The sequence below is a fragment of the Danio rerio genome, chromosome 18, assembly GCF_049306965.1.
Source record: "Danio rerio strain Tuebingen ecotype United States chromosome 18, GRCz12tu, whole genome shotgun sequence".
Lineage (NCBI taxonomy): Eukaryota > Metazoa > Chordata > Actinopteri > Cypriniformes > Danionidae > Danio > Danio rerio.
This window is the reverse complement of record NC_133193.1, coordinates 28,700,341-28,726,543: the sequence shown is the minus strand read 5'-3', so window position 1 is coordinate 28,726,543 and position 26,203 is coordinate 28,700,341. Positions and strand designations below refer to the sequence as shown.

Sequence of the window (26,203 nt, the reverse complement as noted above, 5' to 3'; positions counted from 1 at the left end):
GCGTGGCAGCATCGACAATTCTATTTTTTGATTCAATAATCGAAATTGAGCATATATTTCGATCGATTTCGATTAAAAATCAAAATCGTGACACCCCTAATATATATATATATATATATATATATATATATATATATATATATATATATATATATATTTTTTTTTTTTTTTTTCTATTTGCTACAGAGCAAACCACTGTTTGTCAGCACTTTAAACTGTATATTAGTGTTTATAAGACAACAAATAGTTATTAGAATAGAATTAGTAAAACTATTGTTTAAAACACATCTGTTTAGCTGTGCCTTTACTGAATGAGCACGGTGCTATGTCCGACAGATCACATCATTATGTCTTTCTTTTCTTTTACATTCTTTTATAACCTGTTTTAACATATTTTAATGTTTTTATCTCTTTTATTCTTTGTTTTATTTTTTCATACTTGTCTTTTTTATTTTTGTTAATGTAAAGCATTTTAAATTGCCACTGTGTATGAAATATATATATCTCCATTAAACAACTCTTAGGAAATGTTTTTTAAATAATTAAAATTCCACAGGAGGGCTGATAATTTTGACTTCAACTGTATATATACAGTATATATGTGTAAATATGTGGTATCCACAACATGTACCATTTTATTTAGACAAAATTCCATAATCTGACACAGTGACTTTTAATAGAAATCGTGCAATGTGAACAGTGCTTTAGGATGCAGTTATTTCAGGAACTGCTGCAGCACAGCGGATCTTACCCAATTTGGAACAGGATGCCGGTTCCGCAGGTCTTCATTGTCCAACGGCAGTGGTAGTGGACTGGAGGTCAGGCTGCGTTGGGGTGACCGCACCTCAGCTGCGGATGGGGTCATGCACCGAGAAGGCACTGTCGACTCGATCACTGAAGGCACAAGTTTTCTCTCTGGATGCAATTAAACAGAAGCAGGCAAGGCTTATATAGCAATGTTGTATTTAATGTTGTATTTAATGCTGTCTATCTAGTGCAGGGGTGTCCAAACTCGGTCCTAGAAGGGTGGTGTCCTGCATAGTTTAGCTCCAACCTAAACACACCTGCCTGAAAGTTTCTAGTATACCTAGAAAGAGCTTTATTAGCTGCTTCAGGTGTGTTTAACTGAGGTTGGAACTAAACTTTGCAGGATTTGGGCCTTCCAAGACCGGGTTTGGACACCAATGATCTAGTGTCATTTTACCTGGGTTCTTGACTGAGTCTACTGTGATTTTGAAGGTTTCTTTGGTGGAGCTGAGTCCAGTCATCACGTCCTCGATCCTCCAGAGCTCTCTCTTTAACTGATTTTTCTCCTACGAACACAGACAATCAAATTTAAAAGCATTTACAAATACTTAACCATAGCATACTTGAAATTAAATGAACATTAAAAGAAATTAAATATTCTGGAGGGGTAACGGTGGTGCAGTGGGTAGGACAATTGCCTCACAGCTAGAAGGTCACTGGTTCGAGCCTCAGCTGTGGAGTTTGCATGTTCTCCCCATGTTCGTGTGGGTTTTCTCCTGATGTTCCGTTTTTCCCCACAAGTCCAAAGGCATGTGGTACAGGTAATTTGGGTAAGCTAAAATTGTCCGTAGTGTATGTGTTTGAATGACTGTGTTTCCCAGTGATGGGTTGCAGCTAGAAAGGCATCCACTATGTAAAACATATGCTGGATAAGTTGGATGTTCATTCCACTGTGGCAACCCCAGATTATTAAAGGAATTAAGCCGAAAAGAAAATGAATGAATGAATGAATGAATGAATGAATGAACTATTCTGGAAAAGTTGTGGAAGTTGTGATAATCTTGGTTGTGAATGATCTATACAGTATCTGTGTAAATCAAACAAGCAAATGTAGAGCAGGATTTGATTTTCAGAAATCAAGAACTGATTTGATCTTTTCTGTTTGTCGTTGCTACTTGCTACAATTGTGTCATCACAGATGTCAGGAAAAAAAGTGAGGAGAAGTTACAAATTATGAGTACAAATAGCTTGTGAATTGTTTCAAGGCAACATTTCTAAAGTTTCTTTCATTTAAACTGAAGTACCAAAGTGACTAAAACTAAATAATGTAATGAAAAGATGAACACTTTTTTTTAAACAATAAAGAGGTAAAAACAAAAATGATTAAAAAAATTTACAAATGAAATTAACATATAATATTATACTATACTACTATACACTATATTCATTCAGTCAGTCAGTCAGTCAGTCAGTCAGTCAGTCATTCATTCTTTCAATCTGTCATTTTATTTTTGGCTTAGTCCTATTATTAATCTGCAAGCCCCAGCCCAATGAACCGCCAACTTATCCAGCACATGTTTTATGCAGCAGATGTCCTTCCAATTGCAACCCATCACTGGGAAACACCCATACACACTCATTCACACACATACACTACGGGCAATTTTATCTTACCCAATTCACCTGTACCGCATGTCTTTGGATTTGTAGGGGAAACCGGAGCACCCAGAGGAAACCTACGCGAACAAGGGGAGAACATGCAAACTCCACACAGAAATGTCAACTGACGCAACCGAGGCTTGAACCAGTGATCTTCTTGCTGTGAAGTGACAGCACTACCTACTGCACCACCGTGTAGCCTATGCACTATATTATATACTATAATAGCATCTATATTATACGCTATAATATAATATCAATGACACTACATTGAACCAATTCTAGCTAATTGTGACCAAATATTAACATTCATTGATTCATTTTCCTTTGGCTTAGTCCCTTATGTAGCAGTGGTCACCACAGCGGAATTAACCGCCAACTATTCCAGCATATGTTTTATGCAGAAGATGCCCTTCCAGTCGCAACCCAGTACTGAGAAACACCTATACACACATGCATTTACACACTCATACACTACGGCCAATTTTGTTTACCAATTCACATATAGCGCATGTCTTTGGATATTGGGGGAAACCGGAGCACCGGGAGGAAACCCACGCAAACACAGGGAGAACATGCAAACTTTATACATAAATGCCAAATGGCTCAGTCAGGACTCGAAGCAGCGAACTTTTTGCTGTGAAGCAACAGTGCTAACAACTGTGTCACTTTGTATTGAATCATTAAAAAAAATCTAATTAAACAACTAATCAAATAAAAGGGATAATGAAAAAAATGAGTAATAAATACAAAGAAAGACCTGAGGTGATGTGCAGAGAGTCATCTGAGTCTGCAGGACGTCCCTCAGCTGCTCCACTGACTGCTCCATTCTGCTGTAGTCATCCCACGCTCTCTCCATCTCCTGAACAATTGATATTCACAATTAAAGAGTTATCCACACCAATAAAACATTCACTGACAAATAAAAATGATACGTTTTATTATGGTACAGTATATAGTTATATGTGACATTGGACCACAAAACCAGTCACAATTGTCAACTGTTTTGCCATTCAATTCATGTATCCCTTATTATGAGGGGACAATATTTGGCTGAGAAACAGATATTTGAAAATCTAAGGGATCAAAAAATTCTAAATACTTGGAAAAGTTGTCTAAATTAAGTGCTTAGAAATGCATTTTACTAATCAAAAATCTAAAGGTTTGATCTATGTTTTGAAATTTACACTGTCTTCATGAAAGATCTTTACTTAATATTCTAACAAGTTTTAGCATAAAAGAAAAAAAAGGATCATTTTGACTTATACAATGCTTTATTTTATGGCCATTGTTAAAAACAAAACTGTACAATATTGTGGTCCAGAGTCACATATTAATTGTTAACCAGTATTTCAGAGAACTCATAAAATAAGAATTTATTTAAATGGGGTATATGCACACACAGCAGTGTTTTTTTTTTAAATATCAATTTCATAGGGTTCCTTTTACAGCATCAATCTTGTGATGTAATTAAAATACATTCAGTTAAACAGACTTAAGCATTCATTTAGTTGTTCAATTGTTAACTAGATGAAAGAACAAATAAACGCAAGCGCAAAAACTCTATTAAAAATATTGGGGTAAAATTAATTTTAAAGACATGGCATTGAAAAATGGAATTTAATGCAGTGCTTCTTGTCCGGTCTGACACCCACTTTTTATCATGCATCTATCAGGCAGAGAAGATCACTGATTTTTAAAGAAATCTGATTTTAAACTTGACGAGTTTATAATGACGTGACATTTTGCCAGAAGCAATTTGGCTGACTCACTGAAAATTACAAATTTGTGTGCATATATACACCATTATACATTAATATTAGGATAAAAAATCAGCACTGATTTTTAAAAAAAATTATTTTATAGCAAATCACCGTAAGCCCTCTGATTTTTTTTGATTTTTTTATTTCCCAAATGATGATTAACAGAGCAAGGAAATTTCACAGTATATCTGATAATATTTTTTCTTCTGGAGAAAGTCTTATTTGTTCTATTTCAGCAAGAATAAAAACAGTTTTTAATTTTTTAAACACCATTCTAAGGACAAATTTATTAGCCCCTTTAAGCTAATTTTTTTTGATAGTCTACAGAACAAACTATCGCTATACAATAACTTGCCTAATTACACTAACCTGACTAGTTAACCCAATTAACCTAGTTAAGCCTTTAAATGTCACTTTAAGCTGTATAGAAGTGTCTTGAAAAAATTCTAGTACAATATTATTTACTGCCATCATGGCAAAGATAAAATAAATCAGTTATTAGAAATGAGTTATTAAAATATTATGTTTAGAAATGTGTTGAAAAAATAAACAGGGGAGCTAATAATTCTGACTTCAACTGTACTGATTTCAAACAAATACATCAGATAAACACACACCGTTGATACTCTAGAAATGTCTGCTCTAATATGCACCAGGTCCTCCTGAAGAAGTCTCTGCTGATAGGCAATCTTGTCAGTGTGAGATGGCTGATCCTTATACTGCTCCATCTGCTGGTGAGACACGTCCAGAACAGACTCAAGCTTGTCCTGGAAATGAAAAAATAAAACATAAAATAAATAAATAAAAACACACACTGACACACACACCTACAGTATCATACTAAGACCAAAACAAATGCTGTACAGGTCTTGCCTCACCTTATCATCCTTTAGTCCACTGAGTCTGAACTCAAGCTCTTGTAGTATTTTATCCTGTTCACACAATCGACTCAGTGTCACCTTCAACAAAAACATCATATTATGAACCAGAAATTGGTCATTTTGTACATAGCTACACAAGATATAGTGGCTTCCGCAATTATTGGCACCCCTATTAATTAATATGAGGACAATATTTTGGATTTATATTCCCATTGATATGTAACATTTTTTAATTTTTTTTATAAGTGGATGACAAGGAACAGAATACTACATATGAGGATCCACATTGAACAAAAAAAGTCTGCTCTTACCCAAAAACAGTTTTTTTTGTTAATAATTTAAGAGAAAAAGAACAAAAGACATTTTTGCTCATATTTATTAACGGTGCCAATTATAATGCAAGGCCCTTATGTGATTTACACTATTTATACTCAATTTATACTCACGTCTACATCACTTTCTGCCACCTTCACAGGCTTTGCTGGCCGTCCTTTCAGAGCCTCCGTCCCACTCACCTAATAAACAGTTTAAAAATGCTATGTTGTTTTAATGCTCCACACAATGAACACATCTCTATTAAACACAAGCCAAGCAAAACCAACACTGTACAATGGGCACTGTATTGAAAGCCACTGTGAAGCTTTGAGACACTTTTCTTCATTTCTGAAGCACACATGTTGGAGCTGAAGCTTTCTGGAAGCACAATGGCAGAATGGTGTTTCACGAACACAGCTGTGGGACAGAAATGTGATGTCTAAAAAAAAGCCACTCGAGAAAAACGCTGCATGGATAACTCATAAAAGAAACCCAAGCTCTGGACAGCAAAGAATTGGATTTAAAATAGAAATGCAACAACATGACTGCATTTTCCAGTAGCAAAATAACAAACAAAAACAAAACTTGAATGTTTCTCTCTCATAAAGTGCAGATATGTATTTACTTATGTTGATTCATTTAAATGAATCTTTAGTTGATATTTTTGTAAATTTATTACATTTCGTTGATACATTCATCAAAGCCACATTTATTTGATATATTACAAAGCTACACTGAAAATGCTAATATTGTTAAATATTACTGAACATTTTGGCATAATGTAGAATGTAATATATATTCCTCTTTGCTCCAGTCTTCAGAAATAATTAGAACATAGTGATTTCTTCCTTAGTAAACATTTATTGCTATTAACAGTCAGTACCTGGAAGGGAGACCATATGGGAAAGCTATGGTTACGGCCGAAAGTGCTCTTAGTGAGGCCAACAGAGGGGGCTCAACCTGTGGTTTGTGTGACTCTATACTGAAGAGGACTCTATACTGCTTAGTAAACGCCGTCTTTCAGATGAGATGTTTAACTAAGGTCCTGACTTTCTGTGGTCGTTAAGCTCCCGGGATGTCCTTTGAAAAATTAAGAGTAGGGGTTTAAACCTGGCATCCTGGCCAAATTTGCCCACTGGCCTCTGTTCATCATGGCCCCCCTTATCATAATTGGCTTCATCACTCTGTCTCCTCTCCACCAATCATCTAAGTGGATGCTGCACACTGGTATTGATAAGGAGATCCTCCCCATTGTGTAAAGCGCTTTGAGTGTCTAGAACAGTGCTATAGAAATGTACAGAATTATCATCATCATCATCATCATCATTATTATTATTATTATTATTATTATTATTATTATAAACAGTTGTGTTGCTTAATTTATTAAGAATTATGCTTTTTAAGCTGTTCAAAGTTTACAAAAGAACACTTTTTATTAGAAAACCTAGGTCATTTGAATTATTATTCATTAATTTATTTACCATCCCTTTTTACAAATCTACCCCAACATTGCTGAATTAGATATTAATTTTAAATATATGATTTTAATGGCAGTGAACAGAAAGTAAATTGTTGTTTCTATATTAGCCTAATTTGTTTGATTTTGCTGCCTAAAAATATTTCTATTTTAGCTACTGTACAATTCATTATCTGAAATATATAATAAAAATATACAATATATAATAAAAATTGCCCCCTTACTTTCGTTGTAATTAGAATTTGTGAGTAGCATGTAGTGAAGCTAGTAAGTTGTTAAGAGAATAGTTTCACAAAGTATTAAAGGAATGCTTACATGTGCTTACAGAGTTAAACAATATTCACATGGATCTGTGAAAATGACTAAATAAGTTTAATTGCACAATCCCAGCCAGTAGGTGGCGATGTTATTTTGTCAAGAAACACCACAAGTCTGCACAAATTCTGTATTCCTAATTTGGAGTACATTTGGACAGCAAAGAGGATAACTGCAAATTGTTTAAACAAACCGTAATTACTGTTAATTAAGCAAACAGCTCCTCAATTGACTGTCTTTAAAAAGGAGTTTGCCATCTGTAGAAGCTTTAAAACTAATGACTGGTGAGAAAGCTAAACAATTGTATGATTTGTTTTAAAAAATATGGTTGTATTTAACTCCTTACAAAGATTCTGTTTGATGTCTGCACAGTATGTTGGTCTTTTTTGTTAAGTTATTTTATAAATTGTGTTTGTTGGTTGGTTTTGTGTAATTTTATGGTTTTATTTTGATTTCCTGTATATCTGACATGTCTCAGTCAGTCTATGCAAGATTATGTTTGGATTGAGTTTGGCCCAAATTGTTATGTTTTTGAAAGGCAAAAAATAAATAAATAATCCTCCATTGTTATTTTCATAGTCAAATAGTGCATGCCTTAAAACTGAACATGTGATATACATGCGTATGGTGTTACAATTTACACAATTTTGCACATGTGCAATTTACATTAAGATGATTAAGTTAAGTTTTGGTAACACTTTAGTTTAGGTCACAATTCACGGTATTAACAAACCATTAACTACCACTACTAGTTTAACAAACTAATAATTAGCTGTTTTTTAATAGTTTAATAGTAATGTAGAAGTTGGTTTTGGGTAGGATTAGGGATGCAGACTAAGAACATACTATATAATTTCTAATGAACAATAAATATCTTAATAACAGGCAGGAAATAAGCCAGTAGTTAATAGCATTAATCTAAATCAAAGTGTTTAAAAAGTTTGAGTTTTAAGGATCCAAAAATGATAATGTGAATGTACAGTCAAAATGTATGCAAAGTTGTGTAAACGCCTCCATAAATGTAGCTTCAATAACACCAATATCACCGAAAGCTGATTTTTTTTTACTGGAAAAACATACAGATCTAGAAACCCCTGCTTAAAACCATATTTATGAGATTTATTGATTTACTAAAAAACAAACAAACAAACAAACAAACAAACAAACAAACAAACAAACAAACAAAAATAACTGAATGAATTGGAGACTGCTGGCTAAATGTGGCTCATTCCCTGCACATGCACTGATCTTGCCCGTCCTGTCCAGACCTGCCGTCTCATTAACTCATCAACCCCACACACTCATAGCACAACACCACTCACAAAAGGCAGGGCAGACAGGCGTGCAGGTGCCAGGCTTGTGTCAACACAAAGCTATATGCACCGCATAAAGCAATGGGAATGTGGACACTCTGGATGCTGGTAGTGCTTACGTTCCAGAGTGGTCTCAAACCCCCCGCACTGCAGGTTTGTAACACACTGTGAACCATGTGGATCAATGGCTCTACACTTTTCATCTGTAGCAAACGGAGATAGACAGTTACACCTTTCCACTGGATCATTACTATTATCAGTAACATTCTGAGACTGTATGCACTCGCCGGCCACTTTTTTAGGTACACCTATGCTTAAAAACTGTTTTTAAAATTGAATATCTTATTAGCCAGTCACATGGAAGTAACTTAAAGGGTTAGTTCACCCCAAAAATGAAAATTCTGTTATTACTAATTACTAACTGTCATGTTGTTCTAATGCCATGAGATAATGTCAAGATTCATTCATCTTCAGAACACAAATGAAGATATTTTAGAGAAAATCCCAGAGTTCTCATAGACAGCAACGGTTCAGAGATGTTCAAAGTCCAGAAAAGGAACCAAAACATTATCATGTTACTTCAGTAACAGTAACATGTTGACTTCAGTGGTTCAACTATAATCATATGAAGCTCCAAAAACATGATTTGTGTGGCAAAAAAACAAACAAACTGTAAAAACAACTCAGAAGCATTGTTTTGCCCTTACTAAACACACACCAAAGACATTAGCAAACAAGATGTTTTTAAAGCTTTTATTTTGCCTACAAAAGTGGTCTTGGAGCTTTGTGTGTTTGAACCACTAAAGTCAAATGGATTATTTTAACAATATGTTTAGATTTTACAAGGTTTTGTTTTTTTTCCAGACAATTTCTGTCTATGGAGGTTGAGAAAGCTCATCTACAATTTATTTATTTGTGTTTCAGAGATTAAAAAGAAGTCTCAGGGGGTTGAAACGAGAATTAATAACTAAATTCTCTTTTATTGGCTGAACTAAACCTTTAAAGCATTTAAAAGCTTAGATTTGCTTAGAAATTTAGAAAACTTAGAAATTTAAACTAAGCTTTAGAGTGAGGAAGAAAGTGATTTAATTAAACCCTTTGGTACAAGAGTATTTCAGAAACTGCTGACTGATATACTGGGAATTTCATGTACAGACATCTCAAGGGTTTACAGAAAATGATCTGGAAAAAAAATGTCTAGTTAGCAATTCTGTGGGGGAAAAATGTGTTGTTGAATATAGAGGTCAGAAGAGAATGGTTAGACTGGTTGAGATATCTACAGTAAGTGCGGAATTGCAAAGATATACAAGATAGAAGATTTAGGACAGCAAACTTTAAAGCATGTACTGTATACAAATTTCCTTGTATCAATAGTTTAGGCTGCCAATGATGGCATTTCCTGGCATATTTTAGGACCCTTCAAGTTTTTGAATCTCCCTCCAACAGGCCATACCATGTAATGGAAAACAGCCTACAATTTAAGTATCATTTAACTATAATATATATTCAGATGCGAAAACCTCTAAGTGCTGTCTGAAATTTCCATTGAAAATGAAAATTTTTTCTCAGCCTCCTTTGTTTATGTTGAGATATTTCACTTAAAAGACCAGGAAAAGTACTTATTCTTTGCCATAAATGTGATGTTACTGAACATACACACAAGAAACGACATTTAGAGGTTTTTGTATCTAAACTCTTCATTTATGTACTGAATGTTCTATATATATATATATATATATATATATATATATATATATATATATATATATATATATATATATATATATATATAGACTAGCAAAAAATAAAAAAAAACTTAAAATGGCTAATAATTTTGACCTTAAAAAGGTTTTTAATCTTAACTTTTATTCTAGCCAAAATAAAACAATTAAGACTTTCTCCAGAAGAAAAAAACATTATCAGACATACTGTGAAAATGTCCTTGCTCTGTTAAACATCATTTGGAAAATATTTTAAAAAGAAGAAAAAAAAAGATCAAAGGGGGACTGACTTTAATTCTGACTTCAACTACAGTATATATATATATAACTTATAAACTATATATTATTAATAATATAAATATATATTACAAAAATATATAAATATATATATTATATAGGCACACAAAGTTAAGCATGCAGTTTGATAATGAAATGTTTTTTATGGCTGGTGTATAGTGATGCCTTAGTGCCACATTAAAAATGAAAGTGAAATTAATAAAGTAAACAGATTGCCAGAATAAAGTTGAAATATTGCAGAAATAAACTTGCAGTAATATTTTATACATATTTCTCAAATTCGTACATTAAACTTGTACGAATTTGAGAAAAAATCTTCATAGTAATACGAGATTAAACTTGCAGCCTAATATCTTTAGAACTATCACAGAATTGCACAACATGTTTGAATGTTTTTTTTTTCATGAAATGGATATGGAGGATTTGATTATATCCAACTGTATTTAGCAATAAGATAAATTACAATACTGAAAACAATGGACCTTGACCCTGTACTCTGGCACTGCGCTACTACAGAGCCAGGGTCCCTGTGCAGATTCACATAATAAACTACAGTTTTATATCACGACACAAACCGACTGAAGACGGCCTCTTCCTTCTCAAAACTTTAAACCTTGTGACATTAAACTCCTAGTTTTGATCTGTTGATTGTGTTAGTCTGTTACATTGTAATCATATCTATACATTTTAAAATTTAAAAAAATTATTTATTTAATAAAAAAAGCTTTACAGTTTACCGCCAATGTAATTTTTAAATTAGACCACGTCCTGCACCTGTTTATGTTTAACCTGACTGGATAAATTATAGGTCACCTTTTGGATGTTTTTTATTTTATTTTGATTTGACAATGATGGGGACAAGCAGCTAGTTGTAGCTAGTAGTGTTGAAGACCTCTGAACAAAGTACTAGCAAGATATGCCAAATAAAGTAGCCGGTGAGTGTATATTTACTGTCTATGACACAATCTTAACCATTAATAAGTACATACTAAAAAAACAGTATTTGCCATAATTCATTTCTTGATTCCTTGCCCTAAGTGAGCTTTCTGTGCTGCGTTAGTGTGTTAGTTAAACACATTTTTAGATTTTTAGATGAAGGTATGACAGAAAAAGAGTAACAGAAAAGGAGAGGTCCCACCTTCAGATCTAAATATTCCAGGTCCTTCTTCAAGTGCATGTATGTATCATCAGCCTGTAAGCAGTAGGAGACAGATTTCAGTGGTAACTCTTTATTAGACATCAGTCTAAAACATTGCGTAAGCATTAAAGCAATAGTTATGCACTTGATATACCAGATCCAGTATGTTGTCTTGATATTACAGACTCTCTTTGTTGCATGCTGTTTCCATGCAATAATTGCTGTTTAAAAAAATAGTTAGGGGTGAGCAAGATGTATTTCAAAATGTTATAAAAGTCTCTTAAAAATAAGGTAAAAACAGCCATATTGGACTGTAATGACTTAAATTCATAATTAGGCTGGCTTGTCAAAGCCAGACTACTGAAATGCTATTTAAACTTATTAGGCTGGCTTGTCAAAGCCAGACTACTGAAATGCTATTTAAACTTATTATTATTTTTATTTTTTTTTTTATTAATCTTCTGAGACTAAATTTCTAACTCTATCTCCTCCTAGAGCTTTTGAGCTATTACCACCAAACTTGCTCCAGACCTCCAAACTATTCTGACTCGTGTTGCTATATCTCCTCAGACTGATCCGACTTTCGGTTTTCCGAAAAACGTCCCGGGACTGTCGGAAAAATCCCATAGGCTTAACATTGGATCAAACTTTGTGAGCTCATAACTCTGCGTCAGACTGTCACACAGACTTCTAACTGGGCTCATTTAACTCAAACTATCAAACTGCCAATGACTGATCACCTTTAAACTTTCTAGCCACGCCCTAGCAACCACTTTTGGACCCTAGTAACTGTCCCATAGACTTCTATTCAAAAGACTCTCATTGACTTAAAATGGGATCAAACTTTATGAGCTCATAACTCTGCATCAGACTGTGCTACAGACTAATGGCTGAGCTCATTTAACTCCGACTACCAAACTGCCAATAACTGATGAGCTTTTAACTTTCTAGCCACTCCCCTAACTACCACATACTGCACCCTAGCAACTGTCCCGTAGACTTCCATTCAAAAGACTCTCATTGACTTAACATGGGATCAAACTTTGTGAGCTCATAACTCTACATCAGACTGTCATACAGACTAATGGCTGAGCTCATTTAACTCAGACTACCAACCTGCCAATAACTGATGAGCTTTTAACTTTCTAGCCACACCCCTAACTACCACATACTTCACCCTAGCAACTGTCCCGTAGACTTCCATTACAAAAGACTCTCATTGACTTAACATGGGATCAAACTTTTTGAGCTCTTAACTCTGCATCTGACTGTCATACAGACTAATGGCTGAGCTCATTTAACTCAGACTACCAAACTGCCAATAACTGATGAGCTTTTAACTTTCTAGCCACACCCCTAACTACCACATACTGCACCCTAGCAACTGTCCTATAGAATGTAATTAGGTGTGCTATCGAATGCTTATAATTCTAACATGCTAATGACATGCCAATCATGCTAGCAACATGCTACTCATATGCTAATCATGCTAATGACATGCTAACTCATACTGGAAACATGCTAATGACATGCTAATTTGTACAAGAATCATGCTAGTAACATGCTAATTCATACTAGACTCATGTTAATAACTGGCCTACATGCATATCTTTGCTTAGCAGTGTCCTATTGACTTGGGGGATGGCTCATCTGACTCAGACAACCAATGAGCATCTCAATATGATAATGAAGCTCACAAGCCACGCCCCCAAATTGATTCCATAGACTTCCATTAAAATAGGCCAAGATGCATATCTTTGCATAGCAGTGTCATAGAGACATGGGGGTTGGTTCATTTGACTTAGACAGCCAACCACATTCAAGTGCACTCTGTAACCTCGCCCATAACAACAAAACAGAGTACCCTAGCAACCATTCATCAACAGCTATATCTCAGCATCAGAACATCGTAGAGACTTGGAGATTGGCTCGTTTGACTCATGCTAGCAAACGGAACTTCCTAAATGCTACACATGCTAGCAGTGATTAGCTACATGCTAATATTGACTAGCCAAGTACTGTAACTTGCTAGAAATGCTTACTAAGTATAAATGTTTTATCAAGCATGTATGTAAGGCTTGCCTAGTAACCAACCAGGGTACCCTAGCAACTGCCTAGCAACCACCCAAATTACCCTAGCAACCGCCTAGCAACCACCTAGCAACTGCCTAGTAATGCCTTAGTAAGGGCTTAGCGACCACTCAGGACACCCTAGCAACGGCCTAGCAACGCCTTAGCAACCACTCAGAATACCCTAGCAACCACATAGCAACACCTTAGCAACCACTTGGGACACCTTATCAACCGCCTAGCAACACCTTAGCAACCACCTAGCAACCAGTCAGAACACCCTAGCAACCACCTAGCAACGCCTTAGCAACCACCAAGCAACCACTCAGGACACCATAGCAACCACCTAGCAACACCTTAGCAACCACCTAGCAACCACTCAGGACACCCTAGCAACCGCCTAGCAACGCCATAGCAACCACTCAGAACACCCTAGCAACCACCTAGCAACACCTTAGCAACCACCTAGCAACCACTTAGGACTCCTTAGCAACCACCTAGCAACACCTTAGCAACCACCTAGCAACCACTCAGAACACCCTAGCAACCACCTAGCAACACCTTAGCAACAACCTAGCAACCACTTAGAACACCCTAGCAACCGCCTAGCAACACCTTAGCAACCACTCGGAACACCCTAGCAACTACCTAGCAAGACCTTAGCAACCACCTAGCAACCAATCAGAGCACCCTAGCAACTGCCTAGCAACAACCTAGCAACCACTCAGAACACCATAGCAACCACCTAGCAACACCCTAGCAACATCTTAGCAGCCACCTAGCAACCACTCAGGACACCCTAGCAACTGCGTAGCAACGACTTAGCAACCACTCAGAATACCCTAGCAACCACCTAAGCATGCTATGTGACATGCTAATTCATACTAGAATCATGCTAGTAACATGCTAATTCATACTACAATCATGCTAATAACATGCTAATTCATACTAGAAACATGCTAATAACATGCTAATTCATACTAGAATCATGCTAGTAACATGCTAATGCATGCTAGAATCTTGCTAATAACAGGCTAATTCACGCTAGATTCATGCTAGTAACATGCTAATTCATACTATAATCATGCTAATAACATGCTAATTCATGCTAGAATCATGCGAGTAACATGCTAATTCATGCTAGAATCATTCTAGTAACATGCTAATTCATACTAGAATCATGCTAATTCATGCTAGAATCATGCTAGTAACCTGCTAATTCATACTAGAATCATGCTAGTAACAGGCTAATTCATACTAGAATCATGCTAGTAACATGCTAATGCATGCTAGAATCATGCTAGTAACATGCTAATTCATGCTAGAATCATACTAGTAACATGCTAATTCATGCTAGAATCATGCTAGTAACATGCTAATTCATGCTAGAATCATTCTAGTAGCATGCTAATTCATACTAGAATCATGCTAATGACATGCTAATTTATTCTAGAATCATGCTAGTAACATGCTAATTCATGCTAAAAGCATGTTAATAACATGCTAATTTATACTAGAATCATGCTAATAAAATGCTAATTTGTACTACACTCATGCTAATAACATGCTAATCCATGGTAGTATCATGCTAATTCATGCTAGAATCATGCTAATAACATGCTACTTATACTTTTTCAAACTGTTTTTAAACTAAATAAACTATTACCAACAGGCTTTGTCAAGCCAGCCTCAAAGTTTGTCTCGACGAACTTTACTGTCTAGTTATTATTATTTTTTTTTTTTTTATTAATCTTCTGAGACTAAATTTCTAACTCTATCTCCTCCTAGAGCTTTTGAGCTATTACCACCAAACTTGCTCCAGACCTCCAAACTATTCTGACTCGTGTTGCTATATCTCCTCAGACTGATCCGACTTTCGGTTTTCCGAAAAATGTCCCGGGACTGTCGGAAAAATCCCATAGGCTTAACATTGGATCAAACTTTGTGAGCTCATAACTCTGCGTCAGACTGTCACACATACTTCTAACTGGGCTCATTTAACTCAGACTATCAAACTGCCAATGACTGATCACCTTTAAACTTTCTAGCCACGCCCTAGCAACCACCTTTGGACCCTAGTAACTGTCCCATAGACTTCTATTCAAAAGACTCTCATTGACTTAACATGGGATCAAACTTTGTGAGCTCATAACTCTGCATCAGACTGTCATAGAGACTAATGGCTGAGCTCATTTAACTCCGACTACCAATCTGCCATTAACTGATGAGCTTTTAACTTTCTAGCCACTCCCCTAACTACCACATACTGCACCCTAGCAACTGTCCCGTAGACTTCCATTCAAAAGACTATCATTGACTTAACATGGGATCAAACTTTGTGAGCTCATAACTCTGCATCAGACTGTCATAGAGACTAATGGCTGAGCTCATTTAACTCAGACTACCAAACTGCCAATAACTGATGAGCTTTCAACTTTCTAGCCACACCCCTAACTACCACATACTGCACCCTAGCAACTGTCCCGTAGACTTCCATTACAAAAGACTCTCATTGACTTTACATGGGATCAAACTTTGTGAGCTCATAACTCAGCATCAGACTGTCATACAGACTAATGGCTGAGCTCATTTAACTGAGTCTAGCCAGCAGCCAATCACTGATGGCCTTTTAACTTTCTAGCCACACCCCTAACTACCACATACTGCACCCTAGCAACTGTCCTATAGACTGTAATTAGCTGTGCTATTAAATGCTTATAATTCTAACATGCTAATGACATGCCAATCATGCTAGCAACATGCTACTCATATGCTAATCATGCTAATGACATGCTAACTCATACTGGAAACATGCTAATGATATGCTAATTTGTACTAGAATCATGCTAGTAACATGCTAATTCATACTAGACTCATGTTAATAACTGGCCTACATGCATATCTTTGCTTAGCAGTGTCCTATTGACTTGGGGGATGGCTCATCTGACTCAGACAACCAATGAGCATCTCAATATGATAATGAAGCTCACAAGCCACGCCCCCAAATTGATTCCATAGACTTTCATTGAAATAGGCCAAGATGCATATCTTTGCATAGCAGTGTCATAGAGACATGGGGGTTGGTTCATTTGACTTAGACAGCCAACCACATTCAAGTTCACTCTGTAACCTTGCCCATAGCAACAAAACAGAGTACCCTAGCAACCATTCATCAACAGCTATATCCCAGCATCAGAACATCGTAGAGACTTGGAGATTGGCTCGTTTGACTCATGCTAGCAAACGGAACTTCCTATATGCTACACATGCTAGCAGTGATTAGCTACATGCTAATATTGACTAGCCAAGTACTGTAACTTGCTAGAAATGCTTACTAAGTATAAATGTTTTATCAAGCATGTATGTAAGGCTTGCCTAGTAACCAACCAGGGTACCCTAGCAACTGCCTAGCAACCACCCAAATTACCCTAGCAACCGCCTAGCAACCACCTAGCAACGGCCTAGTAATGCCTTAGTAAGGGCCTAGCGACCACTCAGGACACCATAGCAACGGCCTAGCAACGCCTTAGCAACCACTCAGAATACCCTAGCAACCACATAGCAACACCTTAGCAACCACCTAGCAACCACTTGGGACACCTTATCAACCGCCTAGCAACACCTTAGCAACCACCTAGCAACCAGTCAGAACACCCTAGCAACCGCCTAGCAACGCCTTAGCAACCACCAAGCAACCACTCAGGACACCCTAGCAACCACCTAGCAACACCTTAGCAACCACCTAGCAACCACTCAGGACACCCTAGCAACCGCCTAGCAACGCCTTAGCAACCACTCAGAACACCCTAGCAACCACCTAGCAACACCTTAGCAACCACCTAGCAACCACTTAGGACTCCTTAACAACCCCCTAGCAACACCTTAGCAACCACCTAGCAACCACTCAGAACACCCTAGCAACCACCTATCAACACCTTAGCAACAACCTAGCAACCACTTAGAACACCCTAGCAACCGCCTAGCAAGACCTTAGCAACCACCTAGCAACCAATCAGAGCACCCTAGCAACTGCCTAGCAACAACCTAGCAACCACTCAGAACACCATAGCAACCACCTAGCAACACTCTAGCAACATCTTAGCAGCCACCTAGCAACCACTCAGGACACCCTAGCAACTGCCTAGCAACGACTTAGCAACCACTCAGAATACCCTAGCAACCACCTAAGCATGCTATGTGACATGCTAATTCATACTAGAATCATGCTAGTAACATGCTAATTCATACTACAATCATGCTAATAACATGCTAATTCATACTAGAATCATGCTAATAACATGCTAATTCATACTAGAATCATGCTAATGCATGCTAAAATCATGCTAATAACAGGCTAATTCACGCTAGATTCATGCTAGTAACATGCTAATTCATACTATAATCATGCTAATAACATGCTAATTCATGCTAGAATCATGCAAGTAACATGCTAATTCATGCTAGAATCATTCTAGTAACATGCTAATTCATACTAGAATCATGCTAATTCATGCTAGAATCATGCTAATAACCTGCTAATTCATACTAGATTCATGCTAGTAACAGGCTAATTCATACTAGAATCATGCTAGTAACATGCTAATGCATGCTAGAATCATGCTAGTAACATGCTAATTCATGGTAGAATCATACTAGTAACATGCTAATTCATGCTAGAATCATGCTAGTAACATGCTAATTCATGCTAGAATCATTCTAGTAGCATGCTAATTCATACTAGAATCATGCTAGTGACATGCTAATTTATTCTAGAATCATGCTAGTAACATGCTAATTCATGCTAGAAGCATGCTAATAACATGCTAATTTATACTAGAATCATGCTAATAAAATGCTAATTTGTACTACATCCCATGCTAATAACATGCTAATCCATGGTAGTATCATGCTAATTCATGCTAGAATCATGCTAATAACATGCTACTTATACTTTTTCAAACTGTTTTTAAACTAAATAAACTATTACCAACAGGCTTTGTCAAGCCAGCCTCAAAGTTTGTCTCGACGAACTTTACTGTCTAGTTTTGACTCAAATCTTTAAAAGCAAAATGTATTTCTGTGATAACAAAGCAAGATTTTTTTATTTATTTTAGTCTTCAGTGCACACAGTGGTGAAAAGACTACAGAAGAATCAAACTCTAAAAAAGTACCATTGATCAAAGTATGGGTAAAAAGTAGACCTTTTCAAGAGTACTCAAAAGTACTTAAGATGTTAATAATTGGTTAGATTTAGGTTGTGATGTCAGCTGACCAAAATAGAGGTCTGCATTCCCGGGGCAGTACCGCGGTAGCCACGGGACCCGACCAGATTTCTTTCGCTGTGGGAATAAATTTCAAAAAAACCGTGGGAGCGGTCGGTAACTGGTGTTTTTTTGGACGGGAGCGGGCGGTCTAAAAATATCGCTCCCGCGACTCCCGAGCGAGCGAGCACACATACGTGTGTGAATGAAACAGCGTGATGCTGCATTTAGCTTGTTTGTTGATGTCTGTGTGTGGGTGTGTGTGCGCAAATGAGAGAGAAAGTTTTGTGCTATGTGTGTGTGTTTGTGTGTGAATGAGAGAGTGTGATGTTGCGCTCTGTGTGTGTCACTTGCTTGGCATGCTTGGTGCCGTGTGTGTGTGTGTGTGTGTGAGTGTATGTGTGTTTATACAGACAGCGTGTTATAGGCTGTTTGGACTCTGTATACCCCCCCATCCCCCGCCCATTAGCGGTAACGGGTTAAATACAGTAAATTTCTGTTATTTAATAGCCGTTATTTTACATTTTTTTCCAGCACCCCAGACCGAAATAAACCTTAAAATTACTGATTTTTTGTTTACAGTGTACAGTAAACATCCGTAATCTTCTCAGCAGTGACATTCATCTAATCTTTGGCTCAATGTGTGTAAAGATTTTGGACAATTTTAAAGCTTCCAAACAGTTGCAATTATAAATCGTCCATGTCTTGAGGCAGTTCCTTATGATGCGATTTACCTTCTATGTGTAATTTAAATGGACAGGAATCACAGGACTGATTTTTCTAATCCCCATAGACGTGAAAAAATAAAGTAGTGAGTGCAGATTGAAGAAAAGTAGCGAAGTAAAAGTACAGATTCTGCACTAAAAATGTACTCATGGGAAAGTAAAGTACACAATTATGAAACTACTTAGTAAATTACAGATCCTGAAAAAAAACTAGCTTTGAGAATTTGTAATTTGTTACTTTACACCACTGAGTGTACATGACCCTTACAACAAATCTTTATTATACAGTATGCTGATTTCGTGGGAAATAAACTTATATTATATTAATTATATTATATTATATTACATTACATTATATTACACTAAATTATATTATATTATATTATATTACATTACACTATATTATATTATATTATATTATATTATATTATATTATATTATATTATATAAATAAACATTATGGCTGGGTTTCAGACAGGGCTTGCACTAAGACAAGATTAGACCACCATTCAATTATAACATTGTAAGTAATTTTTTCGTGAATGTGTCTTGGAAAAACAAAACATTACTGGTGTCCATCTTATGACAAAACAAAGCTATTAAAATATTTTAGAATTAGTGGGTACACGTTTATTTTTAGACTTACATTTTAGTCTAGGACTAAGCTTCAGCTTTTGAAACTAGGGTATTAGTCTCTCCTGCACTTTTTTATCAATTTCATAGCTTGTAAATTTACCCTTTAATCAAATTAAAATCTTACTAACCCCATACTTTGGAGAAAATGTTGTGTATTTATTTGAGAAGCAAAATTTTGTCAAATAAAAAGAAAATATACTGTATACTTTATAGAATAACGTTGACAGCAAATAGTTCTGGTTTTCAAAAACTCAAGCCAAAATACATCAACTTATATTACAGAATTGATATTTCTCAAATAAATCAGTTGTTTTAGAAATGTTTTCATATATTCCTTCACAGAAAAAACGTAAATACAAATAAAGAAAATAATTTACATGTGAAAGGATGTTTGTTTAACTCACCCCTTGAAACCAAAGAATTAATTCCATAACTATTAATTATCATTAACAAAAAAGTATGTCTAATTTGCTGATCAAGCCAAAACTTCAGACAAGGTTTAAAGGAGACCACAGACTCCAGCATACACCTATTTCATGCAAAGCAAACACTGATTTCTTTTTTAATTCTCAAGCTTTGGTGCAACAGTAAAACATACTCATGTAGTATGCATAATGCCTCAGATGAGTTACATATACAAATCATACCAGTGGTGGGACAGCCAGATACAGCCCTTAGCATGACATGCCATGCTAGACAAGAAGCATCATGTAAAAATGCCACAGAATCTATAGCGTATAGCAAGCCATTTTAACATTAAATCCACAAAAATTACTAATATTTATATTCAAGCAACTATTTTTCATTAATTACAAGTACATATTAACTAGCCAGTGCACAATTTAGGTGCTATCATCTTATTCATTGAAAAGATTCATTAGATACCAGTTAAAATGTAGATACAAGTGCTCTTTCATTAGATACTAGTACCTATTAAACATACATTTTTAAAAGTGCATCAGTATTATTTATTCATTTTCTTTTCAGCTTAGTCCCTTTATTAATCTAGGGTTGCACCAATGGAATGAACCGCTAACTTATTCAGCACATGTTTCACACAGCGGATGCCCTTCCAGCTGCAACCCATTACTGGAAAACTACATCATTATTAAGTACAAGTAATTCAATCATGTTACTCAGTAGTCAAATAAATAGTAAAACTGTAACAAGGACACCTTGAAATAAAGCAGATTTTGTTTTCAAATAAACTGTAATCAAACAGCCATTTAGACTAATCTTAAATAGGATGGGTAAAAATGTGGTTGTGACCAGTAAGATTAGAACTGTAACTAGTAATAATTACAACATATACTAGTATCTAATGAATAAATTCTACTATACTGCATAATGACCCGTTTTCATTGAGTGGTTTAGCGATTTATTATGGTGAGGAAGCCAACATACTGTTATACTGTTATACTACATAAACTTAGGCCGAATCTCGATTCTACCCATTTTTCCCTTACCCGTACCCATCATTTTGCACATTCCCGTGTCACTCAAAGACGCTCTAATACCCTGTCAGAGAAGTCTAGCAGCTGGGAATGAGCTTTTAACAGTGTCTACTATAATGTTAATGTTGTTTTTTGAGCGTTTACATAGATGAATATGGCCACTGTGTAAATGCACAGTATATTTACGATCTTATTGCCTCATTATATCATTATGATAACATAATATATACCTTCAGTGATTTCCTGAAAATAAATACCAAAAAATAACACAACTGGAATAACTACAGTGGTCACGTTTGTCAGATTATATATGAAGCAAGAGATCGCGATGACAGGTGCAGGTGCTGTAGTGTTGTCCCATTTCTTCGGGGTAAAATTTGAAGCCCTTCTCATTTAGGCTTAAGGGCCATGGGGAAGGGGTAGGGGTACAAAATAGAATTGGGATTGGGCCTTAAAATTCTTTTTTTTTCTTCTGAGACTTAAGCCTGGTATATACTTTAGCCTCAAGGGATCGGTGTGACCCAAGGCGCAGGTCTTGCGCGTGGCCGTGCATTTATACTCCTGCGCACTGTTTCTGTTGCTCTGCAACACACTTCCGAAACGCTAGTTGGCAGTGGGTGTTTATGTTTCTCTGTGTCGAGTTTCTCGGCTGGTGTTTTTTTTTTTGAACGCTTTCTTAATTTAAGTAAGTGGCTCAAATTTGCTCATTTTAAGGTGGGAACTGGCGGATATGCAACAACTTTAATCATAAGGTAAACACAAAACAGCAGTCTCTATCCAGAGCTCCTTCACACTTGAAAACACTAGGGGTGTCAAAATTTATTGTTTCTTCAGTGCACCGCGATGCAGACACAGACAATTCGGTATCCATTCAGTAATAATCATAACCAGTTATTATGTACTGACGTCATTTATCTCATATGTACTCTGTCGCGAGGGAGGTGAGCGCAGGTATTTAATAAGCATGGTTAAGTTGGTTTTGTTTTCAAAATTTCTGACACATTCAGTTATAGACAGCAATAACTCAAAAACCTCTTACCCTAAAAAGATCTTAAGTGTGTTTCCTACAAAAAGACAAAGCTGGTTGTTTCACAGCTGTCTTTTTCTTTTTTTTTCGCTCGACATTACGACCACTGCTCTGTTTAAGCCCTCGCAATATGTAATTAGCCGGATGTGTGTGTGTGTTTTTGTGTGTGTGTGTGTGTGTGTGTGTGTGTGATTGTTTGTTTGTTGCTGTCTATGTTTGTGTATATGTGTGAATGAGAGACAGTGTGGTGCTGTGTGTCTGTGTGTTTATACAGACAGCTTGTTATAGCCTCCCCCCAAAATATAACACAGTGTATGGAAAGCATCGTCAATGCACCGTGATGCACCGAGATATCGAATTGAACCGAATCGATGGCATTATAATGGTAACTGAACCGAACCGTGAGACCAGTATAGGTTCACACCTCTAGTAAACATTCACTGCATCATGCTCGCACGGCTCTCACCTCCGCCCACACTCGTCAGTGCTACCAAGCCGACCAATCACAGAGTTTGCGCTACGCGTACATGTTACATTATTTAAGAGGTGCGCGTCAATATCTCCAGCAGCAACAGCGAGGGGCTATGCGTACACGCGTAGGCTGCAGCGTAGCATACATGTGCGCTTGAAGCAGAAGTATAAATCAGCCTTAATTTCTATATACATCTCCTCCTAAACCGTTCAAGCTACATAAACCAAACTAACAACAAACCTCCAAGCTGGTCCGACTCAGATTGCTATATCCAATTGTTCCAACTTACTTTTTTGAAAACTGACCAAACTGATATATATATATACACACACACAATAGGGATGCCATGGTTCTCAATATAATATTGAACCGTTTGGTACGACTTCCACGGTTCAATATGCGCTTGTTAATTGCGGTTTTCTTGGTTTTGCGTTTAAATAATGTATGTGCGTTTTATATCTCCCCAAATTGACTGTGTGTGTCTGTAAGTCCATGAGTTGAGGTAAGGACACTCCTCCCTGCGAGAAAATATCCAATCACTATGCTCTAAAGTTATGGGGCGCTTGACATTGCACTAAAAGGCACGCACAACTCTCACTGTGAGATGTTTTCTACTGCGTGCACCTGGACAGAGGCAAGTGCATTGTTCGGCTTGTGCACGCATATTGTCATTCTTACATTAGAAATAACAAACTTGCAAGCAGAAAAGATGTGATAGGGAAACAGTCACTGCTATAGTTAATCCGGTGTGCTTGGTTATTAGCCTTGGTGTACAAACTTTAAGCTAGTGCACAGTTGGCAACTTGTCATAACTTTTCCGTACAACAGAAATGCGGCTAAGAGAAGCCTTTACAATTAATTAACTGTGACGAATTAAAGCGCAGTAAATAGTGAAATCAGCAAATTGTTGCATCCCTATTAATGATTACAGTGCATTGTACCAAAGGCATTTTCTATGGCCCCGTTTACACTAGTGCGTTTTAGTTTGAAAACGCATAAGTTTTGCTACGGTTACGCCATCCGTCCACACTACGCCGGAGTTCTCGAGCGCCGAAAACGGAGCTTTTTGAAAACGCTGGAAAGGCCGTTTTCATTTTAAAACGCTGCTGCTCCGTCTCAGTGTGGATGGGGAAAGACGGAGACATCTGAAAACGGAGGCGGGGCTGCAAACGTTCGCCTCTCTGATTGGGGCTTTTCCTGAATATTAAGTAGCCCACACACAGTTCAGTCTCGCATCCTCTTCTTGTAAGTTAAGACTTCGCAAGTTTTGATCAAGGCTGCAGTCTCCCCCTTCTCAGTTTGATATGGAAAACATACCGAGGACACGGGTAAATCTTCACAGGGAACAGTGTACATTATAACTTCATTCACATCACCTTCGCTACGTTGTTTCACTTTCTCAACAATAAAAAGTAAACATGATTTAAGGAACTGCCTATTTTCTTTTTAATATTAGCAACTTAACAGACAGCAGAAATGTTGAGGCGCCGTGCTGCATATATAAGCGTCATCTTCACTGTGTGCATATTTATAACTAAACGGAGCCGATAACACCTGCCTCCTTTCAATTTCAGTGAAAATACGAAACGCACCCTCTCTTTTGCTGAATAGCAGTTTTAATAATCGATAATTATAAAAGTATAACATACAATAAGTTTATACATTGTAGGAAATAAAGGCAAGCGATCAGTCAATGTACCTGGATTAATCATTAACTTATCTTTGCGCTTAACCAAAACATGTTACCTGTGAACAAGTAACTTAATAGATTCCAATGACCAACGTCAGGGAATTGGCCTATGTCGTTAGATAAAGACAACAACATGAATGAAATATCACGTTTAGCAAATATAGTGAGATTAGATCCAGCGGGAGATGCGTGATAAGCAGTCCGACAAGCAGAGCTCTCATCTGGGTAGAAATGCTGGAGCGCTTGCCCGAGAGTGTGTGTGTGGTCACGTGATGTGCGTTTTCAGCGTTTTGGTGTGGACGGAGAGCTGTTCAGAAACGCTGGGTAAAACGCGAGTGTGGACGCGGATCGTTTTCATTCTACAACGCCGTTTTAAAACTAAAACGCACTAGTGTAAACGGGGCCTATAAAACACATCCAAATGTTTTCAGCTGTTCACTCGCTTATGGTGACTATGGTGCAGCTCATACTGAATTGAACAGACGCACAACACTTCACAGCTATAGCGGACGTTTTTCGACTGAACTAAATTTATTTTTATGTCTTTGTTACACTATTTGGACAAAGCCTGCGGGCCGCCAACTACAGTGTCACATACAGCCCTGGACTACAGTCTCACATTTTTTCAGCACCGAGATAATTATGATGGTTTATTCATGTTTACTTAAAGAGCCCATATTATGGGTTTTTGAAAATGCCCTTCCATGTAGTGTGTAACACAGCTCTAAGTGAAGTGAAGTATCCAGCTAAGGCTTAAATCTGTTATTGTACAGTGTTTAAAACTGTTGATTCATCTATAAAAGAGTCGACTCATAGTGCTTTAAATGAGTCGCCTTGATACCGAGTCATTAGGTGTTTCGCCATGACGTACGAACGAAACCAAGTTATTCACGTGCACGCGCAAACCCAGGAGATTTCAAACCTGCGGCCCCGCCCTCTGACATAGAAACCCAGACACACACACACACACACACACACACACAAACACACACACACAAACATGCCGGTCGATTGAAGTCACACTGCAGATGGATATTATTGAGTCTCTACCCAAAGATGAAACCTCAGCATTATAGCCAAGCAGTTGGAAACTACTGGAAACTTTTGGAAACTACATGCTACAAAGAATACTTCATCGGCGTTTGTTAAAGGAAGGATCAGTAAAGAGTAACTTACTGATGGACGTCAAGATGGGTTTCTTCCTCCATTTCTCAAGTGTAAGTACAAAAGTTGCTTGTTTAC

The 26,203-nt window shown here is 36.9% G+C and overlaps 1 protein-coding gene across 50 annotated transcripts in view; it reads right to left on the bottom strand.

Moving 5' to 3' along the window:
- plekha7a (pleckstrin homology domain containing, family A member 7a) overlaps window positions 1–26,203 on the bottom strand; it is a 205,598-nt gene that overhangs the window by 19,618 nt on the left and 159,777 nt on the right. For 29 of the 50 annotated variants that reach the window (XR_012393785.1, XM_068214833.2, XM_073929526.1 and 26 more), the window contains 8 exons: window positions 11,627–11,680; window positions 8,590–8,673; window positions 5,497–5,565; window positions 5,048–5,128; window positions 4,787–4,936; window positions 3,167–3,268; window positions 1,205–1,313; window positions 752–915 (listed from right to left, as the gene is read on the bottom strand). Coding sequence is in view for 49 of the 50 variants with exons in the window: in XM_068214833.2 (XP_068070934.1) it covers window positions 752–915; window positions 1,205–1,313; window positions 3,167–3,268; window positions 4,787–4,936; window positions 5,048–5,128; window positions 5,497–5,565; window positions 8,590–8,673; window positions 11,627–11,680 (813 nt within the window). In the remaining variant the exon portion in view is untranslated. The remainder of the gene's footprint in view (window positions 1–751; window positions 916–1,204; window positions 1,314–3,166; window positions 3,269–4,786; window positions 4,937–5,047; window positions 5,129–5,496; window positions 5,566–8,589; window positions 8,674–11,626; window positions 11,681–26,203) is intronic. The other 21 variants (XM_073929532.1, XM_068214823.1, XM_068214828.2 and 18 more) reach the window with 1 other exon arrangement.